The following is a 22,516-nucleotide window of genomic DNA, read 5'->3' as shown; positions in this document are numbered from 1 at the left end:
TGTCGTTACAATGTCACACAGAGTCGACTTGTTGGAAAATAGCCATTTGACCGTGTGCAGCGGGCCTAATAGCTGTGAGAGCAGCAGAAAGGACGCCATTATGTCCCCAATGGGATCTGACGGATCTGACATGGAGGCGTGGCCAAGCTAAAAATGGCGCATACCGGGGTGCAACGTACATGTATGTGTCACATCTTCAAATGACTTGTGCGTGTGTTAGTTGTCCATCTTGCACCCCGGTTGTAGTTCAAAATTTGACATCAGATGTCTCACGAATTTTGTCAGATCCCAATAAGCAAGTTACGTGAGGAAGCCAGAAAGAGAATGAAACGCGCCATCAGTGCCATCACTGGCCGCCACATTTAAGAACTAACGCTGGGTGCATGTCCCCACTAAAGTCGTCCTACGTCTGAATTCTGAATTCCTTGACAGAGATCAGGAAGCAGCAGCACCAAACGGAACAACTAACCTTCGACGCAAAAAATAATTTTCGTATTTGCTCGTTAGAGCAAATTTCAATAGTATAAAAAAAGATTTCAGTATATTTTTTCGATTTCATTATCCTAGCAATTTGACAATAAAACATTCACGCTTGAGAGAATTTATAATAAAAAGAATAAATCGTCGAGGTTAGAAAAATCTCCCCTTTTTTCTAGGCAACGAAAAAAAACATGAGTTTCTCCTTCGATAATTCTAAAACACAAGCCGGTGGTAACTCAGCTTCGAGTGAGTAACATATTCATAATTCATTCAATATTAGCTAACAGTAATATCCTGATTTACAGAATTTTCTCCAATATTTTCTTAATACCATAACCTCTTCGTTAAACTTCCCATCTTTCTAAATTTAATGCAGTTTCATGACTGTCACATTCAACAGGTTCCTGGTTATTATTTGAGAACTCGAATAGAACCAGTAGAATGATCAAAAAATTATACCTGTTATATCTGATCTTTTCAATTAAAAGTAAAAAATAATTTTTTAAAATTTTTTCAAATGTTCTTTCATCAACACCTGGAAAAAAGTTGTTGTGACATCACAATTTCTTGAAATGTATCTTATTGTTAATTTTTGTAAGACTTGGGAAACTTAATAAAGAACGTTTTACAGAAAAAATAGTGAATACTTTTGATTGAAATTCCCCTCACTATCATAAAGATGTTAATGCTTTGAATATCATCTGAATTCCTGGAGAATCTAAAAAGTTAAGAATTTTTTTCAATCATTTGTTGCTTTACATTGTAGTCTAGTGTACATTATAAATTCAAAAAGGTATAATAAAAAAATTGCCAATGAAGTAAATGTTTCTTGATCGTAATATTAAAAGGAATAGATGAGCTCAAGTAATGGGACAAAAATTGACAGGTACACCTGGATTTACCGCTGGAACGACAGGAGCTGGTGATACAGGAAAAGTACTGTCATCAGGATTTTTGATGAGTACAATGCAAAACCAAGTCAAGCCAAGTGGTGTCTTTGGTTCAGCGCTTAGTGGTATACCCAGTTCAACATTTGGTACGTTAGAGACCCCAAATACCGGTCTTAACCTGAGTGGAACGTTGACTAGTGCACCACCAACAGGATTATCATTCGCATCAACATCAGCCATACCAAGTAGTTTGAATTCTGGAATTGGAGGTGGAGCAACAGTAGCTTCTGGTTTCGGAGCTACAACCTTTGGTACTGGAGGACTTGGAACGTCTACCACAACTTCAACAGCGGGTAGCTTGAACTTTGGGATTCCGAAACCTGCAGTGGGAACATCTGACTTTTCTCTTGGCACTTCTACGGTAGCCACTGCAGTATCAACAGCACCTAAATCAAGCTTTGGTACACCAGTATCAGCAAGCACAGTATTCACCCCGAGTAATGCAACAACCGCCCCTGCTACGGCAGCTTCTATCGCTACAACAGGCGCAGGATTCACGATCACAGACACTACTACTTCAATTCCACAACCTGCAATTTCACTGGGAAATATAGCTCCTTCTTCAGGATTCAGTCTCATTCCAAGCACAGCCTCGACCTCTCTTAACTTGACATTTGGCCAACCAACAGTCGCTTCTGCAACAACCACAGCCCCGACTGGATTTTCTTTGAACGCTGTGACAACTGCACCTTCTACAGGGTTGAGTCTGGGAAGCAGCGTCGCTTCTACCAATTCTACGAGTTTTACTCTTAATAAAACTTCTGCCAATCAAGGATCTGCTACCACTATTACAACCAACCCTACACCACAAACTACCCTTGGCACAATTACGACGTAAGACTCATTTGAGGAACAAGCTGATTTTTTTTTCTAGATTTCTCACTTATTACAGTTTTCTCAATATTCCAACATTTAAACAGCTAAATTCTGGGAAAAGTAAATAGTCTGATTTTGATTCGAAGCAGTTGAAATTTGTACTGAAATATTCAAATGAATGTTGCAAAATAGAAAAAGAGTGATTCATATGTATTTTAATATTGGTTTTTCAATGACATATTTTTTGCTAAAGTGTTAGTTCATCGAACATCACACAGACTGGAACAACGAATTTTTGTCAATTGGAAGAGTCAATAAACAAATGGACCCTTGAACTCGAAGAACAAGAAAAGGCGTTCGTCAATCAAGCAACACAGGTCAACACTTGGGATAAATTACTAATTGTGAATGGCGAAAAAATTACCGCTCTCAATCAGGAAGTTGAGAGAGTTAAATTAGAACAGCAACAACTTGAACACGAGCTCGACTATGTGGTAACATCATTTTACATCATTTTCAAACTTTTTCCCTAATTCTTTTACTACAAGAAAACATTGTTTGGTTAATGGGTTTAGAGGTAATGAGAAACGTGAAAAAATGAGTATTTTCGTTTTTTTTTGTTTTTATTCTATAGCAATAAAGTTTATTTCGTGAAGTAATTATATTATGTTTCAACTTTACTTGACCAAGATTAAAAAAAAAAATATTCATTATAAACGAAATTGTCATTACCTTTGTTGGACCTCTTTAAGAAAGTAGTGCTTTGTGGTGACCATCAGAACATTTTACTGGTTCATCTAAAATCAAACAAAATAAATCGTCAGTTCTAGCGGGTTTTTCAAGAAAAAAAAGTATTAGTTTATTGTCAAAAAATATAGAAGTTTAAAATAAAAACTTCCTATTGGGAACTAGTTTTTTGTGTTTCCAATAAGCTGGTTAAATTTTATCCAAATCTGTCAAGTTTGGTGGTTTTTGAAAAAGAATAGTTACCGACTTTAAAGCATAGTTTCGCACCTTTGAAGCTTCATTTATTATTATTTTTGTTTCCAGTCATAGTTTTCATTATCGATAAATATTTTGAAAACTGATCATAGAAAACAGACAAATCTTGAATTATGGCTTCAAGTCTCGGATGTACTTCCGAAAGCTCAAAACTGAATATTGCGATGAAATTTGGCATACACCTTCTATTTAGCAATACAAGAATCCCCTTAACGATGTATGGTACAAAAGTCTAAATAATTAGAAATTGATCAAATTTGGTGATAATGTTCTTCAACATCAAGTGCGAAAACACAATTTTTTCAAAATTTTCTTCTGCTTAGTTATCGAGTAATTACGCATTAAAGCAGATTTCTTATGCCCGGAATGTATACCTATATTTATGGAAACGCTATGCTTATACACGTGAAGTTTAGTGATCAATTACTCGATAACTGTACGGAAGAAAAATTTTAAAAAATTTGTATTGTCAAATTTGGCACTAAAGAATATGTTTACCAAATTTTATAAAATTCTGATCATTTTGAAATTTTTTATGTTTTTAGCATGGTTTAGCATGGCAACATTGTAAGCCTGTACCAAATATCCTTAAAATAATTTTTGACGACTCGTAATATTTACCGAGATATTTAATGTTAAACTTGCTTTTTAAACACGAGCGAGTATATCTATAGTTCGTCTCGCTCGGCCAGTGTCCCCACTCTGCTAGTGGCGGATTTTTAGATTATGACTTAAGAGTTGAAGTTTGAATTTTATAGAGTTCAATCTTAAAAATTATGGTATCGTTCAAACCAGGTATTTTCTGGATTTTAAAGGAAAAAAACTCCAAGATTTGGTTACAGCTAGGTTTGAATTTTATATACGATCCAAATCTTATAGTAACCAAACCCGGTTTTTTTTTCCTTTGAAAAAATCTACTTGAGAAAAAATTCAATGAAATAATAAGAAACTTCAGTCACATATAAAATTCAAACCTTGCTGTAATCAAAACCTGGGGTTTTTTTCCTTTAAAATTCGTCTCCTCGGTGCGAAGCGCCGGGGCGACCTAACAGTTTAAGATTTGAATAAATGTTTTATTTTTTAAATAATTTTGATAACAACAATCAAGAGATTGCTGGAAGAGTTGATTGGTGGCATGTAAAGAGTGGGGTTAGCAACACGTGAGTTGTGGGGGTAAACTGAAGTGCCTGTGAAAGCAGCAATTGCGGGTGGCAAGAGATATATATAGGTATATCAGAGCGTGTTTGAATTATTCAGAATAAATTCAATATTTTGGAAAATATTGTGAGTCACCAAAAATCCTTTTAAGGAGACTCTTGTATTGCTAAATAGAAGGTGTATGCCAAATTCCATCGCAAAATTCGGTTTTGGGCTTTTGGAAGTTTATCCCAAGTCTCCATCATTATGCCAAAAATATATTTAGATTACAACAATAAGGAGTTCGTTGACAACTCAAAAGAAGATTTTTGTCTTTTATATCTGCAGTTGAAACGTACAGTCGAAACAAGAGACTTTTTGTTATAACGAAACGAGTAAATTCTTTTTTCCACAGAATTTTTTATTACATAAACAAAATATATAAAATCTTTGCGTGCATATAAGCCATTAATTGTTTATTTTGTTCCATTTGTTTTTTTATAAAAACTCAATAATTCAATTTTTCACTGCATCCTACACATACTTATTATCTTTGCATACTATTTTATTATAATTGAAAGCTGATTTTGAATTTTCACTACTGTGAAATTATCCTTTGTTTAGGTTGGACAACAAAAAGAGTTACAAGATTGTCTGGCCCCTCTTGAGAAAGAATTGGCTTCACTGTCGGTGGCTGATCCCGAGCGCGATTACACGTATCGCTTGGCCGAAAATTTGGATAAACAGTTGAAACAAATGTCTCAGGACCTTAAGGAAATAATCGAACATCTTAACGAGGCAAATCGATCGCAAGATTCGAGTGATCCGATTGTACAAATAGGAAAAATTTTGAATGCCCATATGAATAGTCTTCAGTGGCTCGATCAAAAAACTACTGTAATTGGCCATAAAATACAACAAATCGATCAGATGCACACAAATTTCCGTCAAGAAAATGAAAGGAGCTTCAATCTTGCTTACAACTGATTAAATATAATATTCATTAGTTTTTTAACCGTGAATCTGTTATGTATATTTGTAATTTTCCCAAGGTTAAATGAATATGTAACTCAGAAATAACGTACATTCTCCAGTGTTTAAAAAATAACTCATTTACGTAAAAAGTGGAAATTTTTCAGTCTCGAAGCAAAAAAGTAAAGATTTCAGAAAATATATGAATTTGAGCAAACAAATTTTTTTAGTTATTCCATTCTGTCGCCATTCACGCGGGATATCAAGAGTCTCGATGCTAAGTATTACTTATTACGACAATTTATAAACGTTGAAAAAATCAGGAATTTTCTTCGATAAGATTTAAAAATTGAGAATTTTGAACTAGTTAAAACAATTGATACCGCCTTCAATATTATGCTCAATGATGTCAAGAGACTCGGTAGAGTCTCGGGACAAGTACATTGACAATTGCCACTCAAGAGGAAGAAACGGTAACAGAGCTGAAAAGCGACTAACCTAATGATTCGGCAACAGTAATGCATACGTGGCCAACGGGTTATTCTGATTGCTTCTGGTGAAGTCAAGATGCAACACGGAAGTCAAGATGCAACATTCGAAGTGGCTTTGAATGATACTATAGGTTTCTCAGCAGCAATGGTACAATTTTGTAAAATGAGGGAATTAATTAAGTGATTAATGAATCGACTGGGTGGTCAACATTGCAAAAGGATCGTAGTAGAGTAATAATATCATATAACCCAATAACCACGAGTGCTATCTACGCAGAAGGGTTCCTTGGTGTTCAATTTATAGTTTTAGACTCGGGTGTCCCCTTTTTGCGTTTATTAACAAATTTGTAAAAAAAGCGCAATTAAAATTTTTTTTGCTTACGAAACGAAAACTGATGCAGCTATAGAAATGAATTGAAAAGTCGAAATGTAGGGAATAGAAATGTGAAGAGAATGAGCGCTGAAACGATTCGATCGATTAGAGTGACAATACGAATGAAAAAAAAACGCGATTTTTTTCATTTTTTCTCCATTAATTGTAAATCGTTTGGATTGTTTTAGCGCCCCTTCTTTTCGCATTTCCATTTTCTACATTTCGTTTTTTCGAATAAATTTCCATTAGTTTTCGTTTTATAAGCAAAAAATAAAAAAAATGCCTTTTTTACCATTAATTAGTAAAAAAAAAAAGAAAAAGCGAAGCTAGAGTTCAAAACTATAAATAAACATAAAGGGACTCTCCTGCGTGTGTTGGAACTCGCGGTTATCGAGTTATATTTTTTTCCCAATGGAGTTATTTTGGAGTTCCGTTTTCTGATCTATAAGTAAATTAAATGGAATGAATGCTCACGCGTTATTGGTAATTCAATTTCACTTTAAAAGAAGCGTTCAAAATATCCTCGCGCAAAATCATAATTAATGTTTGATCCTCGTTCAACATTCTTATTCAATTCACTATATGAATTTAGATCCACAGGGGGACAAAGATTTGAATTAGTTTTAAAGAGAAGACAGCTAAGTTTTATTGGAAACTGAGCGGAGTGTAAAAAATGCTAAATCTGATTGTCTCCTATATAATTATGATGAATAACGAGATTCCAAAAAATTTTATCACAAAAGTATATTTATGGGTTTATAAAAAGATAATTGATTAATACATTCGAATAAAACAAATACATTATGTTGCTACAGCAGGTATGAAATGGTGAATATCAACATTTTCATCGAGATTAAAGTAGAGGTAAATCATTCTTTCGTTAAGAATGCGACACTTGACCATATCAGGATGAAGTACATCCCAAGCTAAAAAGGTCAAGAATTTCCGAACGTCAACGCTCGCTTCGATAGTTTCGTCACCGCCATTTTGTGCTTCCATTGAAAAATTTAATCCTTGAAAGTGCGTCGCGACGCTCGCGGAATCTGTAGTTATTTTCAATCTGAGAGTTCCTGCAGCATCCGCACAAACGCTCAAATAAGGACTCATGTTTTTCATTCTTTCAACTATGTTGCGGACGTGTTTCAACGACGGCATTTCGATCGATATCTGAAAAAGAAGATATAGACTAGAATAGGGGTTGATAAGAAGATCAAAGTATTTTCAGAGCATTCTACCTTTTCCATTGATACATATTGATTGTTTTCAAAATGAAACAAAATAATTCTCCTTCCAATATTCAACTCATATGATTGTAAGTGCAAGGCCTATTAGTATCAAACTGTCTGATTATGATTACTACACCCAAATCAAATTGGGAACTTGGTTTTTATATTATAAAAATATGAACTCTATTGGGGCGCATTGGACTTGGATGCTGAAAATGTTAATAACGTTACTCACCGTTCGACTTGACGTTGTAAACGCTCACAATGCTAACAGCGCTCCGTTTAACTGCGTTTATTCCAAGTCGAACGCGTTTTGGCGTTAGAAACTTTATTAACGTTGTTATAACGCTGTTGGCATAGTCGGCGTCAAACTCGTATGCGCCCTTAGTCTAATCGCGCCGAAATTGGTCGGCCTATATGCGTATATCTGGATACACTTTAGTATTCGATACTGAGTTTTAGAAAGATTTTCAACCGGTCAAGGAAAAACGCGCGGCGTATTGATACTCAGGATCAAGCAATTCATCTATACATTGAATGGTGAATCAATTTTCAAGTTTTATATGAAAATTTTGGAATTCGAAGTTCAATTCTTAATTGATAAAAGTCAAAGTTTTGAAACTCGAAAGCAAGTTGAATCTCCATTTTGTACGAGTAAAGAAAGTAGGAAAATAAAAACTTACAGTGCAAAACAAATAAAATATGTTAATATCGGCAAGGAAAAATTATTTGAATGGAATGTACGACTTTAAAAATATCAATAAAAAACAATTACATCAAAAACCGGTAGATGAGGTGCTTTATAAACCGGCCATTCTTTACGAGGTATTACTCTGACAGGTACATCGTGGATGCACTGCCAAGATTCATTAGCCACTGACGGTAGCTCTACTTCAATCGTCAAACATGGTTGTTGCTTATTTGTTAGTTTAATCTTTGTCGACCGTGCTGTTTGTTTCAATGAATTGAGACTTCGACCCAGCATTGCAGCATCAAATTCCAAGTATATTTCATTCTGCATATCGGAGACTCCAACAACGACATATTCAGTGAAAAAGTGTTTTTTTGATAATTCTGCCCAAACAACTGGCGATCCATCATCGGAAACATTGAAGCAAAGCTCTTCTGGTGTCAATCTTATCACGCACATCTTTGACATACGTGAAACAATATTCACTATATCTGAATAAATATAAGATTAAAAAATTACATAGATTCATAATTTATTTCTAGCCTCTTACTGCATGCAATTGGACACGCATGTTGAAAAATTATAAATTGCTACAAATAGACACAAGTAAATTGATGAACAAATTGTCAAAGATCATTTTACAAAAACTGATGGAATTTCATGACATTATCAAGATCCTTAAAAAAATTATTTTCATTCGAATTGTTTATCATTCGAGTATGTATTTCAAAAATCTAAAATATTTCTGATAATTTTTTCCAGAAACAGGAAAAATATCTGTAAAAATATATAATGATCCAACTTAATTGGTTTCTTAAACTTCTGTAATAGATAAAGAATATGGAGCAAAATTCCAAGTCTTTATAAGTATTCCATCAGAATGGTTGTAAAACACTATGCGACATCATAAAAACCAACATACTTGCATGTACATTGACATAAATAGCGTCACTTCTTGGATTGTAAAATCTGAGTTATAAAAAAATTCCCACTGAAAATGTATTTTTCTCAAAAGTAAATGAATTAACATGACTTTTCGAAAACAGAAATTGTTGAAAACAATTTTTTCCAAGAGGAGAGTTTTATTGACTTTGTTTCCTCTTTGTTTCGCCAAAAATTGCATGAAAATAAAATGAACATTGATGATAGGTTAAGGTAATTAAAGTGGATTAACTTACTCATGAAATCTCGCATAGCCGCAGTATCAACCATTTTACATCTGAATTTCATTATCGTTTCGGACAATAAGGGAATAAAAAAATCAGTACTGCCACTGTTGAACAATAAGACAACAGATTGGCAATGAAGGGCAAAGAACTCAAACGCACATAAGCAACATAAGGGAGAAGTAGGTATAGAAGCATACCCTATGCACAGTTCAATTTTCTGTACCGATTCTTACTGGGGGGAGGGGGGGGTTGTCCCACAGGCCCACAGTTTTGCCCAGAGTGCCCCGAGTTAACCCTTTGAGGGGCACATTTTTTTATTGAACAAATTTTCAAAATCATAGGTTTTTTGGGTCACTGATTTTATGATTCTGGCGTAAAAATTGGAAAGTTCAAGATGGCGGATCCAAAATGGTGACTATTATATTTAAATTAATTTCGCGGCTTTTCGTTCAATCGGCACTAAAGTCGGTTTAAAAAGGTTTTTGGGGTCGCTGATTACGATTTTGATCTCAGAATTGAAAAATTCACGATGGCGAATCTAAAATGGCGACTATTTTTGATTAATTTTGATGTTTTTCCTTCAATTGGCACGAAATTTTGTATAGAAAGGTTTTTGGGGTCGCTATGATTATGATTCTGGAATCAAAATTCCACAGTTCAAGATGGCGGATTCAATATGGCGACCACAATGAGTAGAAAATGATACATAGGTCTCATATTGAGTGTTGTAAATAGTAAAAATTCGTGAACATATTCTTCTCCCTCTTAGCATGACCCAGAACTAACGACGTGGACGTAGGGAAAAACTAGATCCTTTTTTTTCATTAAAATTCTTTATTAATCATTTTTTTTATGTTCTTTGTAATTTTTAATAATTTTGCTTGAAAATTAGTTTCTAAACAACAAATGAAATATTTAAAAACAATTTATGAATAATACATTTTTTTCAGAATTCAACTTTTGAAAATTTGAACATTTTTTTTTTAAATTCTAGCTTGTCGAAAAATCTGAAAATAGTATATGTTATAGTACTAGACATAAAGTATCGGTAAAAAAAATTTCAATGCAACCTGTCGTTCCGTTCAAGAAAAGCTCAATTTATTTGAAAAAAAAAACAAGTTTTTGCGGTTTTAAATATGTATAACTAATAATAAATAAACAAATATACATTCAAGTTACTAGAAACAACTTAGAAGTACAAAGGTATTGCAAAATAAAACTGCAATAATAAAAAAACTGCAGGAAAAAGGGTTGTCCATACATGTACCACTGCCCCTAAAAGGGTTAATAAGGCGCTGATGGCAGTGAATCATTTTCTGCTGCGTTCCCGAGGCTCGCCGAGACTATATATTATACACCTGGACAATAGTCTCAACGATGATTCATAAGAAGTTGTTCGATCTATTCTCTCGAAACTTGCTTCAAATGAGTAATTCATTACTAAAGGTTATAAAAAAAACCGTTTCAAACAAATAATGAATACAAAAAATGATTCTGCTAAATCTTAGTAATATATGAAAATACTTTTAGTTCAAAAGAACAAAATATTATCAAATAAATGCAAAAGTGACGAGTACATCGGATGACGAATGAAAAAAATTCAAAACATAATGTTATATGTAAAAAAAATTACGAAACCAACTGTAAATAATTTCAACAAAACAATTAAGGAAACTTTCACAAATCATGAAAAAATATTATATTAAAAAAAAAAATACAAATCTGTAATTATATTGTGTAAAGGAAAAGAATTCAAATAGAATGTGAGAAATTCATTCCTACGGGAAGCATCCGAAACTTGAGGAAGTTCTAGTGAATTAAAAAATTTACCATCTTAGTTATGTGCAGCACTAAAATTTATGACATCAATCGGAGGATAATTATTTTATTTATATAACGCAACCACATTTTCCTCGCTTTTCGAGCCTGCCAGCGGTACGCAAAGTAAGTGTTTGGTAAGGAGTACGAAAAACACCACTTTTAACTCCTATAGGAGTTAATCCACTTCAACAGTCGGTAAAATACCTACTTTGCGTACCGCCGGCACGCTCGAAAAAGCTCGGAAACGCGGTTTGGTTATATAAAGTATCGTGTGCATCAAGGAGACTATAGGTTAAGAGGATGGATCAGTCGGTATATCGCAACCGTGAGTGCGAGAGAGATAGCTGCAAATTTCGAAATCAAAATTCTTTGACACAGTTTGACCGATTAAAAAAAGGCTCTGTTAGTCGATTTTTGCCATCGTTCTGCGTAGGCTAACAGAGCCTTTTTTTAATCGGTCAAACCGTGTCAGAGAATTTCAATTTCAAAAATTCCAAGTGAGGTTAGTCGACTGATCCATACTCTTAAGGAGTCCAATCTTGGCGATCGGGCACGTTCGTAAAAGTGTCGGGAAAGAGGGTTCCTCTTAAGCGGCGTTATTGTAGTTTCGTACGGTGGCGCATGCGCACAATGTACGCGTTATATACGCGCATGCGTTGCTGCCAGCTGACACTGCGATAATTACACTGACACAGAGGCCATTGCTGTTAAAATACATTAACAAATTGCAGTCATTTTTTATATAAATGAATAAAAAAAAATATAATTCAACATCAATTGATTTTTTCAAATTTCTGCTACAGTCAAAGAACAATAACATCTATGATGGAAAAAAAAAATAAAACGAACAAGGAATCGAACTACCAACTTCACGAGTACAAGCCCGATATTGAACCATCACGCCATATTTATAAACTCTTGATATCTTAACGGCAGAAAATGCTACTGGCTTATCCGGGCCGCTTGATATGTTAAGGTTTTATGAAACAATAACTGTGGTCACAAGAGCTATAGTTATCAATATAATTTTAAATTATTCATAAATATTATTAAAAAAAAAAAATTTGTAAAAGAAAAAATTTCTTTCGACATGATCGAGTATATAAACCGGCAATCTTCCGGATTCAATAGTTTTCTTAACAGCGCGACATACGAGGGGGGATCGAATTTATCATCACTGATTGCAGCCAAGAATTACAAGTTTTCGATTAATGCCTGGACCGTGCATATACGTTATTTGTTGTCGTTGATCGCAGTTCTGACAGTTTCTGGACCGGCGTTGGACTGCAAAACCAATACCGAAAGTAAAACTTGACAAAAAATTTACTTTCCACTCCATTTTTAAAAGTTTCATTTATTTACTTTTGCGATTTATTTTTTAAAATGTTTTACAACTTAACGGTACGAACTTTTAATACTTGCCATAATTTTTTCTTTTTGAAAGTATCTCCAAATATAAATTGTTACGGAATGTTGATGAATATATGAAAGTTTGAAGCACAAAGAAGTTCTTTTCATTTGTTCGATGGCACCATCACAGACCATGAAAATTTCATGAAATATTGCAACAGATTTATTTAGACTTTGTATGAATTATTAAAAATGAAGGATACTTTTTTACTTAAAAAGAAAAACAGTCTTATATGTGAGGGAATTTGAATCAGCACCTCATTGCGTCGTATAAAGTTTCGACCCTGTGAGGTGGTCTGTGCTATGGTTCTTATGATATTCAGTATATAAAAAGGCCAGACGAGTATTATTTTTAGAGTAGCAGCGTATAATGTGTCCCGTTCGAAAAAGGGGGAACGTTTCGCATCCTATTTCTCCTTAGGACAATGAAACGGTCAGCTTTCTTCGCAAGAAAATAGAGGACCCGTGGGTGACCGATGAGAGGAACATGAGGGTGGTCCATCTGATTTTTACAAAAATCTTATACTCGGAATAATCTCCAATATCGTCATTATATTCTCTAAATCTATTGAATATTTGTTCAACAATTTTGCTTTATTAAAAAAATATATAAAAAGTTGACATTATATTGTATACTTATTTGAAATCTTAAGAATGGGCTGAAATTTAAATTTGGTGTAAAGAAAGCCTTCACGAACTGACTGTTAAAATTTTAAATCGATTATTATTAGATAGTTTTCGAGATATTCACGATTAAAAATGGGTCGCTTTGTACGCGATGCCTATACTTAACACGTCACTGGATAGCACTTTTTTCACATTTTTTATTACCGACGCTAAACGGATCTTACGACTTTAAAATAAAATCGATCGTGTATTCAGTATACCATTGTGGGATTAATATTTTTTAAAAATAGGAATTTTTGATCATCTAGTTTCGGAGATATCAACTGATGAACTTCTTTTAAGGATATTTGGTACAGGCGATACAATGTTGTCATGCTAAACCATGCTAAAAACATAAAAAATTTTAAAATGATCAGAATTTTATAAAATTTGGTGAACATATTCTTTAGTGCCAAATTTGACAATACAAATCTTTTTCAATTTTTCTTCCGTACAGTTATCGAGTAATTGCTGATCACTAAACTTCACGTATATAAGCATAGCGTTTTCATAAATATAGGTATACATTCCGGGCATAAGAAATCTACTTTGATGCGTAATTACTCGATAACTAAGCAGAAGAAAATTTTGAAAAAATTGTGTTTTCGCACTTGATGTTGAAGAACATTATTACCAAATTTGATCAATTTCTAATATTTAGACTTTTGTACCAAACATCCTTAATCTTCTTTTTAACTTCTTTCGCGACGAATAATAGTACATTGTGTATCAAGGAGGCAAAGAAGGACTTTTAACGCCGAGTACTGAAAATATCGCGATAGGCGTTAAAAGCCCTTGCTTCCAAGGTGTACACGATACTTTATCTAACCAAACCACGTTTCCGAGCTTGTTCGAGCGTGCCGGCGGTACGCAAAGAAGGTGTTTTACCGACTGTTGAAGTGGATTAGTGGTGGGGAGTAACTCCTATTGGGATCTGATATAGGGTGATTGAATGAGAAACACTCCTATAACTTTTTTATTTTTAAATGCGAAAATTATTTATTAGAATAACCTTTATTTTAATACAGCTCTTTTTTCTCTCTCCGAAGCCACAGCACTCAGTCTCTTTTTTTACCACACCACAGCTCTAGCCGCTCGTCTTGTTTCTTGCCAACCTCTTCATTTCTTGTTTTTTGTTGGCACCCCTTTCTTGCCCGACGCGCCGCCTCGCGGCTGCTGGAGGCCTGGGATCGCTACATCTACTCCCCCCTTAGTGACCTTAAGTTTACGAAGGGAACGATACTTTTTTTGTTTTTTTGTTAGCGTACACTCTCTTTGGTTTATCCACCATCGAACCCCAATGATGAGCTTCCATCGGCTGTTCTTCCTCTTGGGTCACGATGTCATCGTCTCTTTTTGCAATGTAAGCCGGTTTTAGCCTGTCTACGGATACTGTTTTTTCATTCCCGTCCACGTCAATTACGAATCTGCGATCATCTAACCTCTTTATGACTCTATGAGGTCCCGAATATGGAGGTTGAAGAGGAGGTTTTACCGCGTCAATTCTCAAGTAAACGTGGGAGCATGTGTATATGTCTTTCATGATGAACATACGTGCTTTGTTGTGATGCGCAGTCGGTGTCGGTCGTAACCCTCTCATTATTTCACGGAATTCTTCGATGAAAATGTGTGGATCTGCTGGCATGTCCTGACTTACAAAGAATTCTCCCGGAAGTCTAATCGTTGTTCCGTACACCATTTCCGCACTTGACGCTCCAATATCTTCTTTATACGCCGCTCGCAGTCCCATTAAGGAAGTCGGTAGTTGTTTCATCCAAGGTTTCTGACGATTGCACATCAGTGATGTTTTTAATGTTCGATGCCACCTTTCAATCATTCCATTTGACGATGGATGGTATGGTGTCGTCCGAATTCTTTCAGCTCCTACCATCTCTGACAATGCTTTGAACATTCTCGACTCAAATTGGCTACCTTGGTCGGTTGTGATCGTAAGGGGTGGTCCGAATCGACAAACCCAGTTGCAGTAGAAAGCGTCTGCCACCGTCTCCGCTGTCATATCTTTTAACGGAATCGCTTCAGGCCACCTTGAGAATCTGTCCATCATCGTTAGACAGTATCTGTAACCATTTATTGTTGGCAATTCAATTAAGTCCAGGTGTACGTGGTTAAATCTGGAATCAGGAACTTTGATCATGCGAGGCTGTAGTCGGTTGTGTCGCTGGATTTTCGATTGTTGACACGACAAACACGATCGTACCCCGTCTAAAGCGTATTTTTTTATTCCGGGCCATACGTATTTTCCTCTCATAATTCGGCTCGTACTCCTGCCACTTGGATGTGAGAGAGCGTGAACTGAATCGAAAGCTTTTTTTCGTAATGAATTTGGAATGTATGGACGCACAATCCCGTCTGCAATATTGCAATAAATTTGCGTACCTGGTTCTACAGATAGTAATTGTAGGTTTAACGACGACTTCTCGATGATACTCTGCAATTCTTCATCCTCTCGTTGAGCGTTGTGGATTTCCTGCGCCGATAGTACCTTGGGCATCTCAATTTGATTGATCTCTGCAATTCTTGATAATGCATCTGCTACCTCATTGTCACTTCCTTGAATATAAACAATTTTGGTAGTAAACTGCGATATATAATCCAACTGTCTTAACTGTCTTTCTGAAATTTTGTCCGAATTGCGTTGGAACGTGTACGTTAGTGGCTTATGATCCGTTCTTATGACGAAGTGTCTTCCGTCTAGGATGTGCTCGAAGAATTTTACTGCTGCGAAAACTGCGAGTAGTTCTCTATCGTACGTGCTATACTTTTTTTCCGTCGGAGTCAGTTTTCGGGAGAAAAATCCAACTGGCTTCCATTTATCGTCCTCTTGTTGTTCCAGTGATGCTCCAATCGCCATGTTTGATGCGTCTGTTGTTAATCTCAATGCCATATCATTCGAGAGAAATGTATTTATCGTTGCTGACGCTACACTTTCTTTGCATTTTTCAAACGCATTGTCCGCCTGTGGTGTCCATGGCACTGGTCTTTTATCGTTCTTCTTAGAGTTTTTCAGGAACTCGTTCAGCGGTGCCTGAATTTCTGCTAATTTTGGAATGCATCTTCGATAAAAGTTGACGAGCCCGAGGAATCTACGGAGATCTACGATGGTTTCCGGTTTCGGGTAATCAAGTATAGCTTGAATTCGTTCTGTCGGAGGTTTGTATCCGTCTCGACTGATTGTGTACCCGAGGAATACTAGCTCTGGTTTTCCTAGAACACACTTACTAACATTAATTGTCAGTCCGTTTTCTTGCAGTCTTTCAAACACTATTTTTAAGTGTTGTTTGTGCTCTTTTTCGTCTTCTGACGCGATGAGGATATCGTCTATATATACTATTACAAAGTTTAAATCTCTAAATATCGAGTCCATAAATCTTTGGAATGTTTGAGACGCGTTTTTAAGTCCAAAAGGCATAACTGTGAATTCATACAAACCCAGTGGAGTTGTAATTGCCGTTTTTGGAATGTCTTCAGTAGCCATCGGAATTTGATGGTATGCTCTCGTCAAGTCGAGCGTTGAAAATACTTTTTTTCCTTGAAGTCCCATAAAAATGTCATGGCTGTGACCTGTAGGATATCGATCTGGTACTGTTTTTGCGTTTAATGCCCGGAAATCGCCACACAACCGCCAGCCCCCTGATTGTTTTGTCTGTAGGTGTATTGGGCTGGACCAAGCACTCTTGGATGGTCGTATCATCTTACGTTCCAAAAGATACTCGATTTCTTGGCGTAGTGCTTCAAGTTTTTTTCCCACTAATCGGCGAGGTCGGTGTGCTACCGGTGTCCCCGTTGTCTCGATGTGGTGAGCAATTGTGTGTTTTTCCTCTATTTCCGTGCGATCCAGTGGTTTTGTAATTTTAGAAAATTTTTGAAGTAATTCTGCATATCCATTGTCGCTGTTGACCGTTGAAATACTGTGAATCGGCGTTGCTCGTATCACTCCTTTTGATGTCAACTGAGTTACGGAATCAATTAAGCATTGGTTTTTGAGATCAATCAGAATTCCATGGTGTGCAATAAAATCAGCTCCGATGATTGGTGATTTTACTTCTGCGATGATAAAAGGCCACCTGAATTGTCGACGAAGACCTAAATCCAGAGTAAGAATCTTCTCTCCGAAGGTGCCAATTTCTGTTTTGTTTGCTGCGTAGAGCTTGAAGGATTGTCGCTTAAGGTTTTCCTGTATGTAGTCGCGGGGTATTACCGTCACAACCGAACCGGAATCTATGAGAAAGGTCAGATTGTTATTTTTGTCATTTATGAATAAACGGATTTCAGCGTCTGGTATATTGTTTTCGCTGTCCGCGACCGCTTCAACGTGGATCAGCGCCCTTAGTTTCCCTGGTTCCCTTGTTTCAATGGAGGCTGGAATGAACATGGTAAGGTGCACCGTGTCGCTGCTATCCCAAATTTGTGATGGTAATAACATACCCCGTTCGTCGGCTGTCTGTACCTGTTGCGGGATTTTGACCTTGATCTTTGATTTTGTTGGTCTTGATTATTATTTTTCTCCTTGTTTTCCAGCATCGCACAAAGCTTTTGCACCTCCAGTCTCAATGCTGCAACCTCTTTCTCTACGGTACTGATGCGCGGGTCGATTGCATTCACTCCCGGATCAATTGCTGTCATCCCCTGCGTAGGCCTGTATGGCTGCGTACTTGTCGCCATTATACTTGGGGCATAACAAGATTCAATAATTGTGTCCGCAATATCTGCCAGTTTTGTCAGAGTTAGATCCGTGTGGCTCAATAATGCTGTTCGGATATTCTGTGGCATGCAGTGTATAAATCGGGAGCGCAGAAACTCCTCATGAACCATCTCACCTCCCAAGTCTCTCATTTCTCTTAATAATTGCGATGGTTTTCTGTTGTCCAAATGCAAATCGTTCAGGAATTTCCTTATTTGCGTTTCTTTCGAATCTGTGAAACGATTTATCAGTAATCTTTTGATTGCTTGGTACTTATCTTGTTCAGGAGGACTTCGCATAAAGTCTGTGATTTGCTGTAAGATGTCTGAGTTGAGAGCTTCGATGACGCAGTCGTATTTTTTTCTATCGCTGCTTATTCTCCGGTTGTTGAACGTTGCCTCGATCTGATCGAACCATCTTTCCGGCAGCTTTGTCCAGAATTGCGGCAATCTGAAATATTCGACCGTTTCTATACGGTTTCCACCATGCTCACCGTTGTGGTTTTCTCTGTTTCCCGATGATGTAGGCTCTCCTGTATTGTTTCCAACGTCCGTTGTTGTACCGGCGTCCGCCATGTTTTTTCACACGTGCCTTATTTTTGGTTATTCGCACTGTTTTTCTAATCTGTCCAATCTTACGCGGGGTCACCAATTTTATAGGGTGATTGAATGAGAAACACTCCTATAACTTTTTTATTTTTAAATGCGAAAATTATTTATTAGAATAACCTTTATTTTAATACAGCTCTTTTTTCTCTCTCCGAAGCCACAGCACTCAGTCTCTTTTTTTACCACACCACAGCTCTAGCCGCTCGTCTTGTTTCTTGCCAACCTCTTCATTTCTTGTTTTTTGTTGGCACCCCTTTCTTGCCCGACGCGCCGCCTCGCGGCTGCTGGAGGCCTGGGATCGCTACACTGACAAAATTCGTGAGACATCTGGTGTCAAATTTTGAACTACAACCGGGGTGCAACATGGACAACTAACACACGCATAAGTTACTTGAAGATATGACACATACATGTACGTTGCACCCCGGTATGCGCCATTTTTAGCTTGGCCACGCCTCCATATCAGATCCCAATAGGAGGTAAAAGTGATGTTTTTCGCACTCCCCACCACTAATCTACTTCAACAGTGGGTAAAACATTTACTTTGCGTATACCGCTGGCAGGCTCGAAAAGCGAGAAAAACGTGGTTGCGTTTTCGAAAATTTTCAAAATTTGTTCCTTTAATAATTAATTAACCATAGCATTTCGGAGAATATTATAAGTTGACATATTTTTTATTTTTTTTTCTTTTGATTGCGACGTCTTCGAACTCTGTATCTTAACGCGTTGAAGAGATATTAATTATTTATTTTTTAATTGCATCAAAAAAATGAGTCGGATTTTCGCACACATTTCTGATGTTTATTTGTTTTCTATTTAGTGACAAATCTAGTGCCATAATACATTTTATATACCTATTAGGGTGGCCGCAACTCAGGTCACTTTTTTTTGCAAATTCCTTCGCGGAAACATCATCAACATAAAAAAAATGTACATTAAATTTGAATGCGCTAGGAAAATTTAAACAGGTGCCACCGAAGAGTTGAAGTTTTAAATGCAAAACACGTGTATTTATCAAACCTGTTATTTAATTATGATCTGCCTCCCATAATAATGATGATAGAAATCTGAAATTTGGCACACTTATTGTTTATATTAAAGGGTACGAAACGGAATTTTTTCAGATTTTTCCGAAGATTATTTCCGTGATTTTTACCGTTACAACATAACCATAATTTGAATTTTTTTAATACTTTGATCACGGCATCACGGTCAATCGAAGCACTTTTAAACGCCACTTTGAAGCATTTAGACAAAGTTTGAGCCGTAATCAACAGTGTACACTTACCAATAACTCATAAAAATCTGAAATTGTGTGAGAATTCATCGATGAAGCGCTTCAAACAAAGTCCCTCTGCCAACGTTTGGATACGTTTTTTAAAAATTTCCAACCACTTGCTTCATGATTAAATTTCGTTTCTTATCATTAGTGAGTCTTTTATTCCCACTTTTGAAGAACCTGTGAAGTTACATGGAAAACAATTTTCTTTTTCAAATCAATGGGTAGAATTATTTTTTTACTTAAAAAATATTAAAGTAAGCTTAACGTGATATAAATGAGTGGACATGAAGTATCATTTTATGGATCATGTTGTGTGATTATTATGATTTTTTTCTATAAATTGTGCATAGTGATGGCACTTACTAGTGTTGAGCCTTGTTCATTTTTTAATGCAGGAATGGATAAAATTTTTTCGCTTTCTTCGTTCGTTTGTAATTATAGTTATGACATTAATTCTGTCATTCATTATTGACGAACATTTGTGACTCTCTCAACCATCCGGCCATTTTACGAATTATGTCAATGTTCACCCCTTTGGCAAACGCACCTGAGGTCGCCGCGTGGCGTGTAGAATACGCGCCGAATATCGTTATATCTATTCCACTTTTCCGTAACGTCTTTTTTAGCCAATGACTGATCGTTTGACTACAAATAGATTTAAAGGGCTTCTTTGTGGCAACAAACGATCGATTCTCTTTTCCCCGAAAAGGTTTTATTACCTCGAGATATTTGTTTAACGTAGTAGCCACGCATAACTCGGGTTTCTCCCGAAGTTTCGGGATGATAAGATTCAGCTGAGCCCGCCCTTTTCCCGATGTCTTAATTGACTCGGAAATCCTTATTTCCACGCCGTTTTCTGTTTCTCTGATATTATCTATATCTATTTTTGCTAGTGTCTGTGCCCTGTGTGCTGTGCACAGTGCAATCAGCATCACCGTTTTTTCTGATAGTTCTGTTAGCGATAGTCCCTCTAATGGATATTGTTTTTCTAAGTACCTCAAAACTATCGCTACATCCCAAGTAAATTCGTATTTTGGTTTAGAAGGCCTCAGTTTAAAGGCTCCTTTTAAGAAGCGTGTAATTAATGGATCGTTTCCTACTTTTTCTCTCGACACCAAAGATATTGCTGATCTAAGGGTATTGAGCGTACTCTACCCTACGCCTTCTTTGAATTTTCGTGTTAAAAAGCTAAGTACCGAACACGTTCCGGGGTTATAAAAACTCTCATTCGTTTCCGTACAGTATATCCACCACTGTTTTAATGTCGCCCCGTATTGTTTGATGGTAGGTACCGATAATGATGACATTATTATCTCGATTGCTTCTGCTGGTACTCCTTTTTTCTCAAAGGCTTTCCTGAGATTCTGCATGCTATTAAACTGAGGTATCTCCACCTGGGATGTTTTTTGGTCCTACAAGGCGACAATAGTAAGTTTGATTGAGGCTTAAAGCGTAAACTTTTACTTATAGTTAATGACTTTAAAAGGGGGAACCAAGGTCGGTTCTGCCAGTCTGGTACCACAGTGATTCCCATAGCTTTGTCTCTCTTAAGTTTTGCTAACGTCCTTGAAATTAACGCGAAAGGAGGAAAAGCATAGAAGTTCAAGTTCGACCACGGTACCGAGAAAGCGTCTATCTTTGTAGCCTTCGGCTCTGGATACCACGAAACGAAGTATTTACATTTTGCGTTCGTTTCACTAGCGAATAGATCTACTGATGGGTTCCCAAACGTTTCAACAATTTTTTCGAAAGCTTCCGATGACAGTTCCCATTCCGTGTCGGGATTTTTTATTCGCGATAAAGCGTCAGCTTCGACATTCTCTTTCGACGCTATATAGGACGCATATAAAAAATTTTGTCTATTCTCTGCCCATTGCCGGATTTCCCTCGCTAGTGAATTATATTTCGGGTATTTGATTACTCCCATTTTATTAATGTAGGATATAGCCGTTGTATTATCGACTCTTAGGAGAATTTGACAATTCTGTGCTTTGTCTGCCAAACGTTCTAACGCTAGTTTTACTACGTAGAGCTCTTCATAATTTATGTTCCATTTCTATTGCCTAACATTCCAGAACCTATATATTTTATTGTCTCCTTCTACTGCTCCCCAGCCTGAGCCGGAGGCATCGGTGTGTATGATTCGCCAGTCGTTATATTACTAGAACCTGTTTTCAAGTTATGTCGCCACCATTTTAGATCTTTTGTAATTGTGTCAGACATAGGTATCTTTCTATCGTAATCGTATTAATTTCTTATCAGGGTTTCTTGCTTCTCTCTTTCGAGAATTTTCGTGTATATCCAACTATATTCTAGAGCCGGGCAAGCTGCAATCAATTAATTCGGTGTAAAATTACTCCACAGGATCCCATATGTTTCTCCATGATCTCCACGATTCCCGGGGGTTTCGTTTATCTACGATAAAAAAGCCAAGGAGCGTTTTGATTTGTAAAGCAGTGGCTATCGCTTGAACTAAAATAATACAGAAATATTAAAAATTGAAGGATTATCGAGCTATGCAACATTTTGTTGAAACCAGGTGTTTTGAAACAGAAAAATCCTTCAATTTTTAATATTTCTGTATGATTTTAATTCAGGTGATAACCACTGCTTTACTAATCAAAAAGCTCCTTGGTTTTTTGATCTCAGATAAACCGATCCCTCAGAATCGTGCATAGAGACTATGAAGAAACATGTTCCTGTGGAGTAGCTTTACATCG

The 22,516-nt window shown here is 36.4% G+C and overlaps 2 protein-coding genes across 4 annotated transcripts; one reads left to right on the top strand and one right to left on the bottom strand.

Annotated features, from left to right (window-relative positions):
* The first annotated feature begins 327 nt into the window (after window positions 1-327).
* Window positions 328-5,578, top strand: Nup62 (Nucleoporin 62kD). Of its 3 annotated transcripts, none has more exons than XM_043421898.1 (5): window positions 344-726; window positions 1,367-1,516; window positions 1,583-2,264; window positions 2,500-2,740; window positions 5,010-5,578. In XM_043421898.1, the coding sequence occupies exons 1-5, from the start codon at window positions 672-674 to the stop codon at window positions 5,370-5,372; spliced, it is 1,491 nt and encodes a 496-aa protein (XP_043277833.1). In that variant the 5' UTR covers window positions 344-671; the 3' UTR covers window positions 5,373-5,578. The 3 variants fall into 3 exon arrangements, with proteins under 3 accessions (XP_043277824.1, XP_043277833.1, XP_043277839.1); XM_043421904.1 differs by having other exon boundaries at window positions 345-726; window positions 1,607-2,264; XM_043421889.1 differs by having other exon boundaries at window positions 328-726; window positions 1,367-2,264.
* Window positions 5,579-6,950: 1,372 nt separating this feature from the next.
* Window positions 6,951-9,696, bottom strand: Hus1-like (Hus1-like checkpoint clamp component). Its single transcript, XM_043421998.1, has 3 exons — window positions 9,317-9,696; window positions 8,223-8,629; window positions 6,951-7,388 (listed from the first exon to the last, which is right to left on the bottom strand). Exons 1-3 carry the CDS (start codon window positions 9,366-9,368, stop codon window positions 7,023-7,025), a joined length of 825 nt encoding a protein of 274 aa, XP_043277933.1. The 5' UTR covers window positions 9,369-9,696; the 3' UTR covers window positions 6,951-7,022.
* Between the last annotated feature and the right edge of the window lie 12,820 nt (window positions 9,697-22,516).

Source organism: Venturia canescens, chromosome 1, assembly GCF_019457755.1.
Source record: "Venturia canescens isolate UGA chromosome 1, ASM1945775v1, whole genome shotgun sequence".
Classification (NCBI taxonomy): Eukaryota; Metazoa; Arthropoda; class Insecta; order Hymenoptera; family Ichneumonidae; genus Venturia; species Venturia canescens.
Note: the sequence above shows the minus strand (reverse complement) of the source record. Positions and strands in the feature narration are given on the sequence as shown.

Coding starts and splice junctions, on each gene's coding strand:
- Nup62 (XM_043421889.1), top strand. CDS start 672: ATGAGTTTCTCCTTCGATAATTCTAAAACACAAGCCGGTGGTAACTCA. Junction 727..1,366: donor CGGTGGTAACTCAGCTTCGA/GTGAGTAACATA, acceptor AAAAATTGACAG/GTACACCTGGATTTACCGCT. Junction 2,741..5,009: donor AACACGAGCTCGACTATGTG/GTAACATCATTT, acceptor TCCTTTGTTTAG/GTTGGACAACAAAAAGAGTT.
- Hus1-like (XM_043421998.1), bottom strand. CDS start 9,368: ATGAAATTCAGATGTAAAATGGTTGATACTGCGGCTATGCGAGATTTC. Junction 8,630..9,316: donor GGCTATGCGAGATTTCATGA/GTAAGTTAATCC, acceptor ATATTTATTCAG/ATATAGTGAATATTGTTTCA. Junction 7,389..8,222: donor CTCATCTACCGGTTTTTGAT/GTAATTGTTTTT, acceptor CTTCTTTTTCAG/ATATCGATCGAAATGCCGTC.